We start from the raw sequence: 17,688 nt of genomic DNA on the forward strand, positions 1-17,688 counted from the left end.
GACATTTATGAGAAATTTATAATACATGTACAAGGTTCAAGAACCTAAAAATATAAAATATTTTATATTACATTGTTCCTCCTACCCCCTCCCTTCTTGTGAAAGCTCTGCTGCTTTCACCATCAGTCATGGTGTTTCATTCCCCAGGAATCTTTCCAGAGATTTGAATTTTTTACAAATTATTTATTTGGCTGTGCCAGGTCTTAGCTGTGGCCTGCGGGACCTTTTCCATGGGAACTCTTAGCTGTGGCATGTGGGGCCTAGTTTCCTGACAAGGGACTGAACTCAGGCCCCTAAAATGAGAGTGCAGAGTCTTAGCCACTGGACCAGGAGTGATGTCCCAGAATGTCATTTATGCAGACACAAGCAGCTATGAATATCGTTTCTTCTTCATTCTATATGGTGGTGCTAGTGGTAAAGAACCCACCTGCCAATGCAGGAGACAGAAGAGACTCGGGTTCAATCCCTGGGTCTGGAAGATCCTCTGGTGAAGGAAATGGCAATCCACTCTAGTATTCTTGCCTGGAGAACCTCCATGGGGCAGAGGAGCCTGGTGGCCTACATTCCACAGAGTCACAAAGTGTCAGACATGACTGAATGACTTAGCACACAACCACATTTAAAGATATAAATAGTAGTGTACTGTGCACAATGTTTTATTATATCTTGCTTATATTCAGCTGACAATATCTTGGGGAAAACTCTCTCTTGGGACACTATTTTCTGCAATTCAGTCCACTGAATAGATGAGGTACTATAAGACACTTTACTGGTCCACATTGGAATAAACACTAATATTCAATTACATCTTGACATCACAAAAAACAATGTAATGCATAACCTTAGCCTATGTTATTCCACTGCAGGAAAATGTATAAATTTGTAATGCATTGAATAATGTCCAACATTCATGTCGGACTGAGAGTCCTCACCAGCCAGAGTGAAGAAACCTCCTTGAATATGCGGGGCTTTAAACCAAGGCAGAAAAAATGCATATATTAGAGCTGAAACTAAAAAAAAAAAAAAAAAGAAAAAGAAAGAGGGAGAGAGAGAGAGAATAAATCAACACTTTCAGAAAACATATAAATAAAACAAAACAAAAGCATTTCTATCACCCAGGAAGCTTTAAGACATTTAGGGGTCCTGTGCCAGACAGCAGGTCTGATGTATATTTCATATTATCTTATACCCACCCATAAAAAATGAATGTAAACCCCTTTATATACACTTCAAATATTTTAGAATATTCAAGAAATTGACTACTTTTTGGAAAAATATGAACTGTCAAGACCATTAATTAAAGCAACTAAAGCAAAAGAAAAATAAGCAAGGAAGGCTATCAAATAAAAATTTTCCAGAATTACTTCTGAAAATCATGTAAAAGCTATGCAAGCAAAGAACAACTGGCTACAAAAGTACCACATAGTTTTAGAGAATCAAGAATAGAAGAACAGAAGACATCTGTATTTTGTGAATATAATTTAACCCTGCTGTCAGAACTTGACGTAAGTGACCTAAAACAAAAGCACACACCAATTTCACCTACTATTCTTGGCCTCAAAATCCTAATCTATTAAATACTAATAAATGATATAAGAACATTTGCAGAGAAATTCTCCATCTCTAAAAAACTTAGGTTTACTCACAGTTTTTGTTCTTTTAAAGTAAGTCAAGTTGTATATTCTAAGAAGTGCTTGCTCCAGAAGACGTGGCATATATGTACAGTGGAAAACTACTCAGCCATGAAAGTGAATGAAATAATGCCATTCGAAGCAACATGGATGAACATGGTGATTTCATATTAAGTGAAGTACGTCAGATAGAAAAAGACAAACATCGTATGATATCACATATGTGGAATATTGAAAAATGATACAAATGAACTTATTTACAAGACAGAAGTAGAGTCACAGACATAGAAAACAAGCTTATGGATACCAAAGAGGATCACGGGGGATGCGGGGAGAGGTAAATTAGGAGCTTGGGATCAATATGCACACACTACTGTATATAAACTAGGTGGACAACAAAGACCTACTGTATAGTGCAGGGAGCTATACTCAACATCTTTCAATGATCTATAATGGGAAAGAACCTGAAAGAATATATAGTCTCTCAAAGAGTCATGTCCAACTCTTTGGGACCCCAGGGTCTGTAGCCTGCCAGGCTTCTCTCAAAGGAGGGGTCACAAAGAGCTGGACACAACAGAGGGACTAACATTACATCCCTACTACTATGCTCGTTCTTAGCCAACTTGGAGAAAGACATGAACGCATTAAGTTTTGCTCTAAGATGCCTGCCATATAGGGAACAATTTGAACATATTCTGAATTTCAGTTGTGCTTGCAAGTAACTTTGTGAGGACAAACAGCTGGTGGATGAAAGCACAGCTGACCCAGAGGAACCTAACCAGGCAGGAAAACGCAAAACACACTTAACACACAATCAAATAGTAAACTGACCGAGGACATGGCATCAAGTCATACTCCTTCGTTCTCCACTTGTCCACACGTAATTGTCTAGAGTCTGCTGTGATTCTTGGCAACTTTAAAATAGAGTGTATTAATAGGAAATTTGAGACATAATAAGGCAAACAGATCAGGAGACAACTGTCATTGAAAAGAGAGTTAATGGCTTACAGCTCCCAAGTAGACGGACAGGCCACGTGTTGGGCCACACAGGACAGGACCGGATTTGTGCAGAGAGGGAGGGAGGGATATTCAGTACAGGGTCATTTACTGTGACTCCTCAGGAGGCAACAGTGAGCTTGGTGTTCAGGTTCAGGACTGACAAGTGCATGTGGTCCTAGCGGCCATCATAGCTGCCTGGCTCTGGTGACAGGGGAAGTGTGAAAGAGGCCCGGAGCCCATCTAAAATGTCACCTCTTCAGAGACAGGCCGTAGTGCTGGAAGGCAAGCATAATGTCCAAGACGGGAGAGCAAACAAACTTACCTATCACACACCAAGAAGGAAACCAACAGTCATCGTCCTCCAGGAGGGAAATCTCTTTCTACCTTAAGTTATAGTGCATTTTAAGCCCCTATATTGGAAGGATGACTCTAGAATACAACTAGAGTAATTAAAGTAGAAAAAGAGATGGAGAAGGAAATGGCAACCCACTCCAGTATTCTTGCCTGGAGAATCCCATGGAGTCTGGCATGCAGTCTAACTACAGTCCACGGAGTCACAAAGAATTGGAAACAACTTAGTGACTGAACAACAACAAGGAGGAAGAACAATGGTTGGATAATCCATCAGATAAATGGCAACTCTAGAGGAGAGTTACAGCAGTGCTCTCTGCTGACCTAGATGGAAAGGAAATCCAAAAAAGAGGGATGTATGTGGGTGTGGCTGGTTCACTCTGTTATATAGCAAAGGCTAACACAATTTTGTAGGGCAACTATACCCCAATGAAAATTTATTTTAAAAAGAGGAAAAAAAAAAAAAAAAAGAAAAAAAAAAAAAAAAAAAAAAAAAAAAAAAAAAAAAAAAAAAAAAAAAAAAAAAAAAAAAAAAATGACCGAATACACACAAACAAAAAAAAAAGAAGAAGAAGAAATAAAGAACAAGACAACTAAGATTGAAAAGGAGCTAAAGAAATGAATACAAAGTTACACTGAGCCTGCGGCTTTCTGAAGGAGCTTGCTTTGGACGATGACCAACGGCCCTGAAGGGAGAAAAGCATATGTGCCACAGTCGCGGCATGTTTTGGTGCTAGGACCCTGAACGCTAGAAGAGGGGCTCATGAGAAAGCACAGAAATTGGAGTGGACCTCAGTCGAGAGCAAAGTTGAGGCAAGGGTTTCTTGTTGTCCGGGGAGGGGTTGTCCTCAGGCAGGGGACTGGGGTGGGGAGAGCCCTCAAGGGGAGAGGGTAGGTGGGCAGACATGTGTTTCCACAAGTGTGTTAGGATCTGAAGGGCGAGCCCACGGAATTCCTCCCCAGCCCGCATGTGTGTGCTGAACTTGGAAGCCCTGCAGTGACTGTCTAGCAGGCAAGTCTGGAAGGCCAAAGGCCCTTGGAATCATTTGCATCCTGAGCCCTTTGGTGCAGGGCCAGATCGGAAGTGCGTGCGGGGCTTCGTCATGGGGAATTCCCGGAGAAAAGTGTCGGTGGTGGGATGTCGGGAGTGGGAGTGAGCACGCCCTGGGACGCCTCAGCCAATGAGGAGCTTGCGCGTGCGGGGGTGGGGCTGTGGGAAAGCCATGAAAGGCCCGAGGGGGCGGGGCCCAGGCCCTTTCTCAGAGAAGCACCCTCTGAGGGAAGGAGGCTTCGTTGTGCAGAGGCAGGTAGGAGATGGAAAGACGCGTGGGCCTTGTTTGCAGAGACCCGGGGGCTGCTTCTGCGCACGGGGGAGGTGCATGTCCGTCTCCCTTCAGCGTCTTCCCCGGAGGGCAAGGTTGTCGGCCCAGCGCCGCTGGTGCGGATGCCCTTCGGGAACCCTGTGTCCGTGAGGGGCCGTCGCCGGTGGTCGGGCGGCCCCAGCGGGGTGACTTGGCTCCTGGGTCAGCAGGGCTGGCGCCTGGCCACCAAGTCGCCCTGAGTTGCAGGGGGCCGTGGGGGGTCGGGGCTGGGCTTCAGAATCTGGGGAACACCTGCCACGTGAATGCAGCGCTGCAGTGTCTGAGCCACACGCCGCCCCTGGCCGGCTGGATGGTGTCCCAGCAGCACGCCACCCTCTGTCCGGCCAGCACCTCCTGCACGCTCTGTGCCGTGCGAGCTCACTGGACCCGAGCCCTCCTTCACCCGGGAGAGGTGATCTGGCCCCGCAAGCACCTGCTGGCGGGCTTCCACAGACACCAGCAGGACGATGCCCACGAGTTTCTGATATTCACTCTGAATGCCATGCAGCAAGGGTGCTTGAGTGCATCGCAGCCGTCGGGCCATCCCTCCGAGGACACCACCCTCATCCGGCAGATCTTCGGCGGGACTTGGAGGTCTCAGATCCAGTGTGTCCACCGCCTCGGAGTCTCGGACACGTTTGCCCCTTATCTGGACATCAGCCTGGACATCACGGCGGCTCAGAGTGTGGAACAAGCTCTGAGAGAGCTGGTGAAGCCTGAGAAGCTGGACGCTGAAAACGCCTATGACTGTGGCGTTTGTCTCCGGAAGGTGCCTGCCACCAAGAGGTTGACTTTGCACAGCACGTCCCAGGTCCTGGTGCTGGTGCTGAAGCGGTTGACACAGGTGAGCGGGGCCAAAAGGGCTCAGGAAGTGCGCTATCCCCAGTGCCTCGGCCTGCAGCCCTACACGTCTGAGCGGAAGGCAGGGCCACTGGGCTACGTGCTCTATGCCGTGCTGGTGCACTCCGAGTGGAGCTGTGAGCGAGGACACTACTTTTCTTACGTGCGAGCGGGCAACAGCCAGTGGTATAAGATGGACGATGCCAAGGTGAGCGCCTGTGACGAGAGTGCTGCCCTGAGCCAGAGCGCCTACGTGCTCTTCTACTCCCGGGAGGGTGCGTGGCAAGGGGGTGCTGGGGGAGGGGCAGCGGCCCCCCTCACGGCTGACCCCACACACCCCGGGGAGCCTGACCCCGCCGGCCCCGGGGAGCCTGCGGGAGTCGCCAGCCGCAGAGCTCCTGGGTCGCAGGTGTCCACGGGGGACACAGAGGTCGAAGGTATCAGCTTAGAGCAGTGGAGACGCCTCCAAGAGCACAAGCGGCCGAAGCCGACCTTCGACCTCCGGAAGACCCAGTCAGCCCTGCCTGCCGGCGCAGTCGTGATTCACCAGTCCAACCACGGAGGAGGGAGACACGGCAAGCTGCCTGAACAGGAGCATGACCGGCTCGGCCATTCCAGCATGGACAGCCCGCCTCCGGGCCTCACGAGCGTTGGCAATGGCCCTTATGCCAGCGGGAGGGCCCGAGCGACCAAGAGGAAGAACAAGAAGCCGCGGCCATCTCTGAGGCTGTGGCTCTGAGGTAGGCTCTGAGGCACATGCGTGAAGACGCCCAGGCACACTCTGCGTGCGGCACGCCCTGTGTGACCCACCAAGTGTTCCGGCGAGGAGCGAGTTCCTCTCGGCGGTGTGGCTGGTGCAGCCTCCTGGAAAAAGGCGGGGCCTGCAGTGTGCCCGGGGCCACGGTGTTCACCTGGATCGCGCTGAGCAGCCGAGCTCTCGAGGGCTGGCTCTGCTGGGAAGTTCCTGGAGAGCATGGGGTGCGTGACCGGGTCTGAGCACGATCCGAGGGCCTCACTCTTCTGCGGGGGTGGGAGAGTCCTCTCTGGACGGGACTTTGGGTGTGGGTTTGCCTTTCTTTCCCCGTCTGCATTCTCTGGCCGCACCGCTGGCCTCTGGTGAGTGATGCGGCAGGGAGACGCCTCCCAGTATGCCCACAGCCAACGGAGCAAGGAGACGAGCTCCTGAGCCCTCCGGGGTGCACGGAGGAGCGGGTGCAGGTGCGTGAATCATCTCCTTCTGGCCGGTCAGGCTCTCGAAAACGCCCCACACGTCGAGCAGGGTCCGGGGAGAAGATGGGCGACCAGGCTCTATATGTGGAATGTCCTTGGGAGGTGTAGTGCTACTTGGGAAAGGGACCTCCGGCAGGAATGACGCAGGGATGTGTTCGTCACCGGCAGGACGCTCGTGCCAGAGTTGCCTGGGCTCCATTTCCAGTGCAAGGAGTCTGCTGCAGAACCTCCAAGTGCCAAACGGGACAAGTGATTCACCGTGCCACGAGCACCAGCACCAGCACCACCGGCACCAACACGAAGGCCAAGGGGAGAAAGGCGACCCATGGAGTCCCAAAGAAACTTCTCCACCAGCATGGCACAGGGGCCTAAGTGGAGATGGGTCATGCAACCATTGCTTTCTGAAAGCAAAGGTCCTCCCCGCACTGAGGAAAGACGCAAGCCCGCCCTAGATTGTGAGAGCAAGACAACTGGACATCCGACTCTGCCCATCCTACCTGTCAGTCAGTTGTCTCGTCCAGCTTGGCCCCGGACAAAAGCGGGTGGACGCCATGAGACGCGGTCGGCCTCTGAAGTGTCTGGGGCGGTGGGGAAACTGTCCTCTCCTAGCTGCTTTCCCGCCTGCCTCGTGATCCCGTGACCTGGTGGAGGGGCGCCCGAGGACCCTCATCAATCCCCTCTTGCGGTTTCTTTCTTTCTCTTGGTTGCCGGCTTCAAACCCAAAACGGTGGACCTGGAATTAGCGATTTAGCATCTCGGACCTAGAGGGACAAGTGTGGCTCCTGACCGCGCTAGTCGGCTTGGCAAGGAACAGAGAACGTTCCGCTGGCTTTTTCCCCCCCCACGGTTACCTACAAAGCACCGTGCCCACCACACGCAGAGAGGAAAAAGAATGATGAGCAGTACCTTCGCCCAAGAACACAAACAAGCGTGCCCTGGACGAGGAAGTCGAGCCACCCACAGGCCGCCCTCAGTATCACCACCAGTCTTCCTCTGCCCCATCGCCTCAAATGAACTTTCTGCTTGCCCCATCTACACCCTCTGAAGAAGAAGACGAAGAAGAAGAAGAAGGAGCAGAAGAAGGAGAAGGAGAAGGAGGTGAAGAAGTTGAAGAAGGAGAAGAACAGTGATTGGAATGGCGTGGCAGAGGGAAGGGGAATGTCGCCTGATGCTGGGGGAAATCCGTTGAAAAGAGAGACAAATACTGGCTGATCTGCCTTCTCTGTGCCATCGGAAGGAGGCAAAAGGACAGCAAGTGTGTGAGCACGTGCGTCATAAAGCACAAAGCAGTGGGGTCCTGGGATGGGATGGGGCAGCGGGAGGTGGGAGGGGTGCAATAGGCTAAGGAAGAAAGCGGGGTCAGGACCGTCTTTTCCTAGTAAGGATCAACGGAATCACCACATCAGCTATGGCAAACCCATGGACTGTGGAACGCCCGTAGTGTTGCAAGGCAAGCACAATATCCAGGTCGGCAGAGCAAATAAACATACATGTCACACGCCAAGAAGGAAACCAACAGTCATCCTCCTCCAGGAGGGAAATCTCTTTATACCTTACGTTATAGTGCGTTTTGAGCCCCTACATTGGAAAGATGACTCTAGAAGTCAACTAGTGTAATTAAGGTAGAAACAGAGAATAATAACAAGAAAAAAATAAATAAATAAATAAAATGAACAGAAAATACAAAAAAAAAATAAATAAATAAATAAAAAATGAACGAATACCTCCCCAAAAAAAGAAAGAAATAATAAACAAGACAACTAAGGTTGAAAAGGAGCTGAAGAAATGAATCCAAAGTTTCAGCGAGCCTGTGTCTTTCTGAAGGAGCTCGCTTTGGAACATGACCTCCGGCCCTGAAGGGAGAAAAGCATATGTGCTACAGTCGCGGCATGTTTTGGTGGCAGGACCCTGAACGCTAGAAGAGTGGCTCATGAGAAAGCACAGAAATTGGAGTGGACCTCAGTCGGGAGCAAAGTTGAGGCAAGGGTTTCTTGTTGTCCGGGGAGGGGTTGTCCTCAGGCAGGGGACTGGGGTGGGGAGAGCCCTCAAGGGGAGAGGGTAGGTGGGCAGACATGTGTTTCCACAAGTGTGTTAGGATCTGAAGGGCGAGCCCACGGAATTCCTCCCCAGCCCGCATGTGTGTGCTGAACTTGGAAGCCCTGCAGTGACTGTCTAGCAGGCAAGTCTGGAAGGCCAAAGGCCCTTGGAATCATTTGCATCCTGAGCCCTTTGGTGCAGGGCCAGATCGGAAGTGCGTGCGGGGCTTCGTCATGGGGAATTCCCGGAGAAAAGTGTCGGTGGTGGGATGTCGGGAGTGGGAGTGAGCTCGCCCTGGGACGCCTCAGCCAATGAGGAGCTTGCGCGTGCGGGGGTGGGGCTGTGGGAAAGCCATGAAAGGCCCGAGGGGGCGGGGCCCAGGCCCTTTCTCAGAGAAGCACCCTCTGAGGGAAGGAGGCTTCGTTGTGCAGAGGCAGGTAGGAGATGGAAAGACGCGTGGGCCTTGTTTGCAGAGACCCGGGGGCTGCTTCTGCGCATGGGGGAGGTGCATGTCCGTCTCCCTTCAACGTCTTCCCCGGAGGGCAAGGTTGTCGGCCCAGCGCCGCTGGTGCGGATGCCCTTCGGGAACCCTGTGTCCGTGAGGGGCCGTCGCCGGTGGTCGGGCGGCCCCAGCGGGGTGACTTGGCTCCTGGGTCAGCAGGGCTGGCGCCTGGCCACCAAGTCGCCCTGAGTTGCAGGGGGCCGTGGGGGGTCGGGGCTGGGCTTCAGAATCTGGGGAACACCTGCCACGTGAATGCAGCGCTGCAGTGTCTGAGCCACACGCCGCCCCTGGCCGGCTGGATGGTGTCCCAGCAGCACGCCACCCTCTGTCCGGCCAGCACCTCCTGCACGCTCTGTGCCGTGCGAGCTCACTGGACCCGAGCCCTCCTTCACCCGGGAGAGGTGATCTGGCCCCGCAAGCACCTGCTGGCGGGCTTCCACAGACACCAGCAGGACGATGCCCACGAGTTTCTGATATTCACTCTGAATGCCACGCAGCAAGGGTGCTTGAGTGCATCGCAGGCGTCGGGCCATCCCTCCGAGGACACCACCCTCATCCGGCAGATCTTCGGCGGGACTTGGAGGTCTCAGATCCAGTGTGTCCACCGCCTCGGAGTCTCGGACACGTTTGCCCCTTATCTGGACATCAGCCTGGACATCACGGCGGCTCAGAGTGTGGAACAAGCTCTGAGAGAGCTGGTGAAGCCTGAGAAGCTGGACGCTGAAAACGCCTATGACTGTGGCGTTTGTCTCCGGAAGGTGCCTGCCACCAAGAGGTTGACTTTGCACAGCACGTCCCAGGTCCTGGTGCTGGTGCTGAAGCGGTTGACACAGGTGAGCAGGGCCAAAAGGGCTCAGGAAGTGCGCTATCCCCAGTGCCTCGGCCTGCAGCCCTACACGTCTGAGCGGAAGGCAGGGCCACTGGGCTACGTGCTCTATGCCGTGCTGGTGCACTCCGAGTGGAGCTGTGAGCGAGGACACTACTTTTCTTACGTGCGAGCGGGCAACAGCCAGTGGTATAAGATGGACGATGCCAAGGTGAGCGCCTGTGACGAGAGTGCTGCCCTGAGCCAGAGCGCCTACGTGCTCTTCGACTCCCGGGAGGGTGCGTGGCAAGGGGGTGCTGGGGGAGGGGCAGCGGCCCCCCTCACGGCTGACCCCACACACCCCGGGGAGCCTGACCCCGCCGGCCCCGGGGAGCCTGCGGGAGTCGCCAGCCGCAGAGCTCCTGGGTCGCAGGTGTCCCCGGGGGACACAGAGGTCGAAGGAATCAGCTTAGAGCAGTGGAGACGCCTCCAAGAGCAGAAGCGGCCGAAGCCGACCTTCGACCTCCGGAAGACCCAGTCAGCCCTGCCTGCCGGCGCAGTCGTGATTCACCAGTCCAACCACGGAGGAGGGAGAAACGGCAAGCTGCCTGAACAGGAGCACGGCCGGCTCGGCCGTCCCAGCATGGACAGCCCGCCTCCAGGCCTCACGAGCGTTGGCAACGGCCCTTATGCCAGCGGGAGGGCCCGAGCGACCAAGAGGAAGAACAAGAAACCGCGGCCATCTCTGGGGCTGTGGCGGTAGGTAGGCTCTGAGGCACATGCGTGCAGACGCCCAGGCACACTCTGCGTGCGGCACGCCCTGTGTGACCCACCAAGCCTTCCGGCGAGGAGCGAGTTCCTCTCGGCTGTGTGGCTGGTGCAGCCTCCTGGAAAAAGGCGGGGCCTGCAGTGTGCCCGGGGCCACGGTGTTCACCTGGATCGCGCTGAGCAGCCGAGCTCTCGAGGGCTGGCTCTGCTGGGAAGTTCCTGGAGAGCATGGGGTGCGTGACCGGGTCTGAGCACGATCCGAGGGCCTCACTCTTCTGCGGGGGTGGGAGAGTCCTCTCTGGACGGGACTTTGGGTGTGGGTTTGCCTTTCTTTCCCCGTCTGCATTCTCTGGCCGCACCGCTGGCCTCTGGTGAGTGATGCGGCAGGGAGACGCCTCCCAGTATGCCCACAGCCAACGGAGCAAGGAGACGAGCTCCTGAGCCCTCCGGGGTGCACGGAGGAGCGGGTGCAGGTGCGTGAATCATCTCCTTCTGGCCGGTCAGGCTCTCGAAAACGCCCCACACGTCGAGCAGGGTCCGGGGAGAAGATGGGCGACCAGGCTCTATATGTGGAATGTCCTTGGGAGGTGTAGTGCTACTTGGGAAAGGGACCTCCGGCAGGAATGACGCAGGGATGTGTTCGTCACCGGCAGGACGCTCGTGCCAGAGTTGCCTGGGCTCCATTTCCAGTGCAAGGAGTCTGCTGCAGAACCTCCAAGTGCCAAACGGGACAAGTGATTCACCGTGCCACGAGCACCAGCACCAGCACCACCGGCACCAACACGAAGGCCAAGGGGAGAAAGGCGACCCATGGAGTCCCAAAGAAACTTCTCCACCAGCATGGCACAGGGGCCTAAGTGGAGATGGGTCATGCAACCATTGCTTTCTGAAAGCAAAGATCCTCCCCGCACTGAGGAAAGACGCAAGCCCGCCCTAGATTGTGAGAGCAAGACGACTGGACATCCGACTCTGCCCATCCTACCTGTCAGTCAGTTGTCTCGTCCAGCTTGGCCCCGGACAAAAGCGGGTGGACGCCATGAGACGCGGTCGGCCTCTGAAGTGTCTGGGGCGGTGGGGAAACTGTCCTCTCCTAGCTGCTTTCCCGCCTGCCTCGTGATCCCGTGACCTGGTGGAGGGGCGCCCGAGGACCCTCATCAATCCCCTCTTGCGGTTTCTTTCTTTCTCTTGGTTGCCGGCTTCAAACCCAAAACGGTGGACCTGGAATTAGCGATTTAGCATCTCGGACCTAGAGGGACAAGTGTGGCTCCTGACCGCGCTAGTCGGCTTGGCAAGGAACAGAGAACGTTCCGCTGGCTTTTCCCCCCCCCCACGGTTACCTACAAAGCACCGTGCCCACCACACGCAGAGAGGAAAAAGAATGATGAGCAGTACCTTCGCCCAAGAACACAAACAAGCGTGCCCTGGACGAGGAAGTCGAGCCACCCACAGGCCGCCCTCAGTATCACCACCAGTCTTCCTCTGCCCCATCGCCTCAAATGAACTTTCTGCTTGCCCCATCTACACCCTCTGAAGAAGAAGACGAAGAAGAAGAAGAAGGAGCAGAAGAAGGAGAAGGAGAAGGAGGTGAAGAAGTTGAAGAAGGAGAAGAACAGTGATTGGAATGGCGTGGCAGAGGGAAGGGGAATGTCGCCTGATGCTGGGGGAAATCCGTTGAAAAGAGAGACAAATACTGGCTGATCTGCCTTCTCTGTGCCATAGGAAGGAGGCAAAAGGACAGCAAGTGTGTGAGCACGTGCGTCATAAAGCACAAAGCAGTGGGGTCCTGGGATGGGATGGGGCAGCGGGAGGTGGGAGGGGTGCAATAGGCTAAGGAAGAAAGCGGGGTCAGGACCGTCTTTTCCTAGTAAGGATCAACGGAATCACCACATTAGCTATGGCAAGCCCATGGACTGTGGGACGCCCGTAGTGTTGGAAGGCAAGCACAATATCCAGGTCGGCAGAGCAAACAAACATACATGTCACACGCCAAGAAGGAAAGCAACAGTCATCCTCCTCCAGGAGGGAAATCTCTTTATACCTTACGTTATAGTGCGTTTTGAGCCCCTACATTGGAAAGATGACTCTAGAAGTCAACTAGTGTAATTAAGGTAGAAACAGAGAATAATAACAAGCAAAAAATAAATAAATAAATAAAATGAACAGAAAATACAAAAAGAAAAAATAAATAAAAAGTAAAAAATGAACGAATACCCCCCCCCAAAAAAAAGAAAGAAATAATAAACAAGACAACTAAGGTTGAAAAGGAGCTGAAGAAATGAATCGAAAGTTTCAGCGAGCCTGAGGATTTCTGAAGGAGCTCGCTTTGGAACATGACCTCCGGCCCTGAAGGGAGAAAAGCATATGTGCTACAGTCGCGGCATGTTTTGGTGGCAGGACCCTGAACGCTAGAAGAGTGGCTCATGAGAAAGCACAGAAATTGGAGTGGACCTCAGTCGAGAGCAAAGTTGAGGCAAGGGTTTCTTGTTGTCCGGGGAGGGGTTGTCCTCAGGCAGGGGACTGGGGTGGGGAGAGCCCTCAAGGGGAGAGGGTAGGTGGGCAGACATGTGTTTCCACAAGTGTGTTAGGATCTGAAGGGCGAGCCCACGGAATTCCTCCCCAGCCCGCATGTGTGTGCTGAACTTGGAAGCCCTGCAGTGACTCTCTAGCAGGCAAGTCTGGAAGGCCAAAGGCCCCCGGAATCATTTGCATCCTGAGCCCTTTGGTCCAGGGCCAGATCGGAAGTGCGTGCAAGGCGTTGTCATGGGGAATTCCCAGAGAAAAGTGTTGGTGGTGGGATGTCCAGAGTGTGAGTGAGCACTCTCTCGGCGGCTCAGCCAATGAGGAGCTTGCGCGTGCGGGGGTGGGGCTGTGGGAAAGCCAGGAAAGGCCCGAGGGGGCGGGGCCCAGGCCCTTTTTCAGAGAAGCACCCTCTGAGGGAAGGAGGTGTCCTCCTGCAGAGGCAGGTAGGAGATGGAAACACTCGTGGGCCTTGTTTGCAGAGACCCGGGGGCTGCTTCAGCGCACGGGGGTGGTGCGTGTCCGTCTCCCTTCAACGTCTTCCCCGGAGGGCAAGGTTGTCGGCCCAGCGCCACTGGTGCGGATGCCCATCGGGGACCCTGTGTCCGGGAGGGGCCGACGCCGGTGGTCGGGCGGCCCCAGCGGGGTGACTTGGCTCCTGGGTCAGCAAGGCTGGCGCCTGGCCACCAAGTCGCCCTGAGTTGGAGGGGGCCGTGGGGGGTCGGGGCTGGGCTTCACAATCTGGGGAACACCTGCTACGTGAATGCAGCACTGCAGTGTCTGAGCCACACACTGCCCCTGGCCAGCTGGATGGTGTCCCAGCAGCACGCCACCCTCTGTCCGGCCAGCACCTCCTGCACGCTCTGTGCCGTGCGAGCTCACTTGATCCGAGCCCTCCTTCACCCAGGAGAGGTGACCCGGCCCCGCAAGCACCTGCTGGCGGGCTTGCACAGACACCAGCAGGAAGATGCCCACGAGTTTCTGATGTTCACTCTGAATGCCATGCAGCAAGGGTGCTTGAGTGCATCCCAGCCGTCGGGCCATCCCTCCGAGGACACCACCCTCATCCGGCAGATCTTCGGCGGGACGTGGAGGTCTCAGATCCAGTGTCTCCACTGCCTCGGTGTCTCGGACACGTTCGACCCTTATCTGGACATCAGCCTGGATGTCACGGCGGCTCAGAGTGTGGAGCAAGCTCTGAGAGAGCTGGTGAAGCCCGAGAAGCTGGACGCTGAAAACGCCTATGACTGTGGCCTTTGTCTCCGGAAGGTGCCTGCCACCAAGAGGTTGACTTTGCACAGCACGTCCCAGGTCCTGGTGCTGGTGCTGAAGCGGTTGACACAGGTGAGCGGGGCCAAAAGGGCTCAGGAAGTGCACTATCCCCAGTGCCTCGGCCTGCAGCCCTACACGTCTGAGCGGAAGGCAGGGCCACTGGCCTACGTGCTCTATGCCGTGCTGGTGCACTCCGAGTGGAGCTGTGAGCGAGGACACTACTTTTCTTACGTGCGAGCGGGCAACAGCCAGTGGTATAAGATGGACGATGCCAAGGTGAGCGCCTGTGACGAGAGTGTTGCCCTGAGCCAGAGCGCCTACGTGCTCTTCTCCTCCCGGTAGGGTGCGTGGCAAAGGGATGCTGAGGGAGGGGCAGCGGCCCCCCTCACGGCTGACCCCACACACCCCGGGGAGCCTGACCCCGCCGGCCCCGGGGAGCCTGCGGGAGTCGCCAGCCGCAGAGCTCCTGGGTCGCAGGTGTCCACGGGGGACACAGAGGTCGAAGGTATCAGCTTAGAGCAGTGGAGACGCCTCCAAGAGCAGAAGCGGCCGAAGCAGACCTTCGACCTCCGGAAGACCCAGTCAGCCCTGCCTGCCGGCGCAGTCGTGATTCACCAGTCCAACCACGGAGGAGGGAGACACGGCAAGCTGCCTGAACAGGAGCATGACCGGCTCGGCCATTCCAGCATGGACAGCCCGCCTCCGGGCCTCACGAGCGTTGGCAATGGCCCTTATGCCAGCGGGAGGGCCCGAGCGACCAAGAGGAAGAACAAGAAGCCGCGGCCATCTCTGAGGCTGTGGCGGTAGGTAGGCTCTGAGGCACATGCGTGAAGACGCCCAGGCACACTCTGCGTGCGGCACGCCCTGTGTGACCCACCAAGTGTTCCGGCGAGGAGCGAGTTCCTCTCGGCGGTGTGGCTGGTGCAGCCTCCTGGAAAAAGGCGGGGCCTGCAGTGTGCCCGGGGCCACGGTGTTCACCTGGATCGCGCTGAGCAGCCGAGCTCTCGAGGGCTGGCTCTGCTGGGAAGTTCCTGGAGAGCATGGGGTGCGTGACCGGGTCTGAGCACGATCCGAGGGCCTCACTCTTCTGCGGGGGTGGGAGAGTCCTCTCTGGACGGGACTTTGGGTGTGGGTTTGCCTTTCTTTCCCCGTCTGCATTCTCTGGCCGCACCGCTGGCCTCTGGTGAGTGATGCGGCAGGGAGACGCCTCCCAGTATGCCCACAGCCAACGGAGCAAGGAGACGAGCTCCTGAGCCCTCCGGGGTGCACGGAGGAGCGGGTGCAGGTGCGTGAATCATCTCCTTCTGGCCGGTCAGGCTCTCGAAAACGCCCCACACGTCGAGCAGGGTCCGGGGAGAAGATGGGCGACCAGGCTCTATATGTGGAATGTCCTTGGGAGGTGTAGTGCTACTTGGGAAAGGGACCTCCGGCAGGAATGACGCAGGGATGTGTTCGTCACCGGCAGGACGCTCGTGCCAGAGTTGCCTGGGCTCCATTTCCAGTGCAAGGAGTCTGCTGCAGAACCTCCAAGTGCCAAACGGGACAAGTGATTCACCGTGCCACGAGCACCAGCACCAGCACCACCGGCACCAACACGAAGGCCAAGGGGAGAAAGGCGACCCATGGAGTCCCAAAGAAACTTCTCCACCAGCATGGCACAGGGGCCTAAGTGGAGATGGGTCATGCAACCATTGCTTTCTGAAAGCAAAGATCCTCCCCGCACTGAGGAAAGACGCAAGCCCGCCCTAGATTGTGAGAGCAAGACAACTGGACATCCGACTCTGCCCATCCTACCTGTCAGTCAGTTGTCTCGTCCAGCTTGGCCCTGGACAAAAGCGGGTAAAGCATAGCTGAAATTCACTAACTAGTCTTTCAAAGAGATCCTTAAACAAATTTCCATCCACTTTTTTTTTTTTGCTGATTTTAATTAATTATTGGCAATGTTGCTGGCCACTAACTGTATTAAAATAGGGGGAGGGGGTGCAGAAGGACGGTACCAAAGTTAATATCCCTAATAGTTCTATCACCTGGTGTAGAAGTACTAGTTATCTCCAGCATCTGTTTTACCCATCTGCTAACAGGAGTCAGCTTGTAGGTCAAATCCAGCCAGCCACCTGTCCTTGTAAATAAAGTTTAATTGGCACACAGCCAAGAGCATTCATATCCGTATTGTCTGTGGCTGCTTTCCCACTGCAGTGGCAGAGTTAAGTAGTTGAGACAGAGATCATGTAGCTCAGAAAGCCTGAAATATTTACTACCTGGCCCTCGACAGAAAGAGAAGTTTGCCAACCCTTGTTCTATAATACTAGATCATGCAATTTTAACCTCGGTACGTGGCTGCTTGGAATAGAGACTTTATTTTTGTACCACGCTGCAGTTACGTCTGATGTCTAAGGGTTGCAATAAGAGGTAAGTGCAAGTTGGGCACGATTTCATCTTAAACCGTGAGAAAAGCTTGAACACAGAGGCCACGCACAGCAGAGCACCAAGGTTACTGGTCCTGACACCAGGGGACAGTATTCTGAACTTGGACGTTCGGCCCGGATTTCTAGATGAGAGAGAAAGAAATTCTTACTTAGGGTTTTTGTCTCTCATAGAATCTGATCCTAATATATGGAGCATGACCATTTTAAACATAAAATGTAGCTAAAGTTAAAATTTTTAAATTTATTTTTAATTGAAGTATAGTTGATTTACAATGCTGTGTTAGTTTCTGGTATAAAGCAGAGATTCAGTTACATATATGTATATATACATACACATACACACACTCTTTTATAGATTCTTTTCCATTATGGTTTGTTAGAATATTGAATATAGTTCCCTGTGCTATATGGTCAGAACTTGTTGCTTATACATCGTAGATATAACAGTTTGAATTTACTAATCCCAAACTCCTAATTTACTCCTCCCCATCCTTTTCCCCGCTGGGTAATCATAAGTTTGTTTTCTATGTCTGTCTGTCTTTTTTTGAAATTTATTTTATTTTATTTTTAATTGAAGTAACGTTGGCCTTCCCTGCTGGCTCAGACAGTAAAGAATCTGCTTGCAATGCAGGAGACCCAGGTTTAATCCCTAGGTCAGGAAGATCCCCTGGAGAAGGGAATAGCTACCCACTCCAGTATTCTTGCCTGAAGAATTCTGTGGCCAGAGGACCCTGGTGGGCTACAGTCCGTACGGTCGCAGAAAGCCAGATGCAACTGAGGGACTAGCAAGTACATAGCTGATTTACATGTTGTGTTAGTTTTGGGTGTGCAGTGATTCAGTTACACATGTACATACATCTTTTTTTTTTTTTTTTTTGATAGATAAGAAGTGGATTTATTTAGAGAGAAAAACACAGGAGCCATCTCAGGAGAGAGTGCCCTGAAATAT

At 54.0% G+C, this 17,688-nt stretch overlaps 3 protein-coding genes across 3 annotated transcripts; all 3 read left to right on the forward strand.

The window, feature by feature from the left end:
* Positions 1–2,622: 2,622 nt before the first annotated feature.
* On the forward strand, positions 2,623–5,921 carry LOC122437916 (ubiquitin carboxyl-terminal hydrolase 17-like protein 6). The gene has a single exon (XM_043462387.1). It carries the CDS (start codon positions 4,296–4,298, stop codon positions 5,919–5,921), a length of 1,626 nt encoding a protein of 541 aa, XP_043318322.1. The 5' UTR covers positions 2,623–4,295.
* A 2,799-nt stretch (positions 5,922–8,720) lies between these two features.
* LOC122437917 (ubiquitin carboxyl-terminal hydrolase 17-like protein 6) lies at positions 8,721–10,519 on the forward strand. Its single transcript, XM_043462388.1, has one exon. It carries the CDS (start codon positions 8,894–8,896, stop codon positions 10,517–10,519), a length of 1,626 nt encoding a protein of 541 aa, XP_043318323.1. The 5' UTR covers positions 8,721–8,893.
* A 2,975-nt stretch (positions 10,520–13,494) lies between these two features.
* Positions 13,495–15,120, forward strand: LOC122437918 (ubiquitin carboxyl-terminal hydrolase 17-like protein 6). The gene is made up of 2 exons (XM_043462389.1): positions 13,495–14,651; positions 14,775–15,120. Exons 1-2 carry the CDS (start codon positions 13,495–13,497, stop codon positions 15,118–15,120), a joined length of 1,503 nt encoding a protein of 500 aa, XP_043318324.1.
* The last annotated feature ends 2,568 nt before the right edge of the window (positions 15,121–17,688 follow it).

Source organism: Cervus canadensis, chromosome 3 (assembly GCF_019320065.1).
Source record: "Cervus canadensis isolate Bull #8, Minnesota chromosome 3, ASM1932006v1, whole genome shotgun sequence".
Classification (NCBI taxonomy): domain Eukaryota; kingdom Metazoa; phylum Chordata; class Mammalia; order Artiodactyla; family Cervidae; genus Cervus; species Cervus canadensis.

Excerpts from the sequence above, each read along its gene's own strand:
- LOC122437918 (XM_043462389.1), top strand. The coding sequence starts at position 13,495 with ATGGAAACACTCGTGGGCCTTGTTTGCAGAGACCCGGGGGCTGCTTCA. Across the intron at positions 14,652-14,774 it reads TACGTGCTCTTCTCCTCCCG|AGCTCCTGGGTCGCAGGTGT; the intron begins GTAGGGTGCGTG and ends CGCCAGCCGCAG.
- LOC122437917 (XM_043462388.1), top strand. The coding sequence starts at position 8,894 with ATGGAAAGACGCGTGGGCCTTGTTTGCAGAGACCCGGGGGCTGCTTCT.
- LOC122437916 (XM_043462387.1), top strand. The coding sequence starts at position 4,296 with ATGGAAAGACGCGTGGGCCTTGTTTGCAGAGACCCGGGGGCTGCTTCT.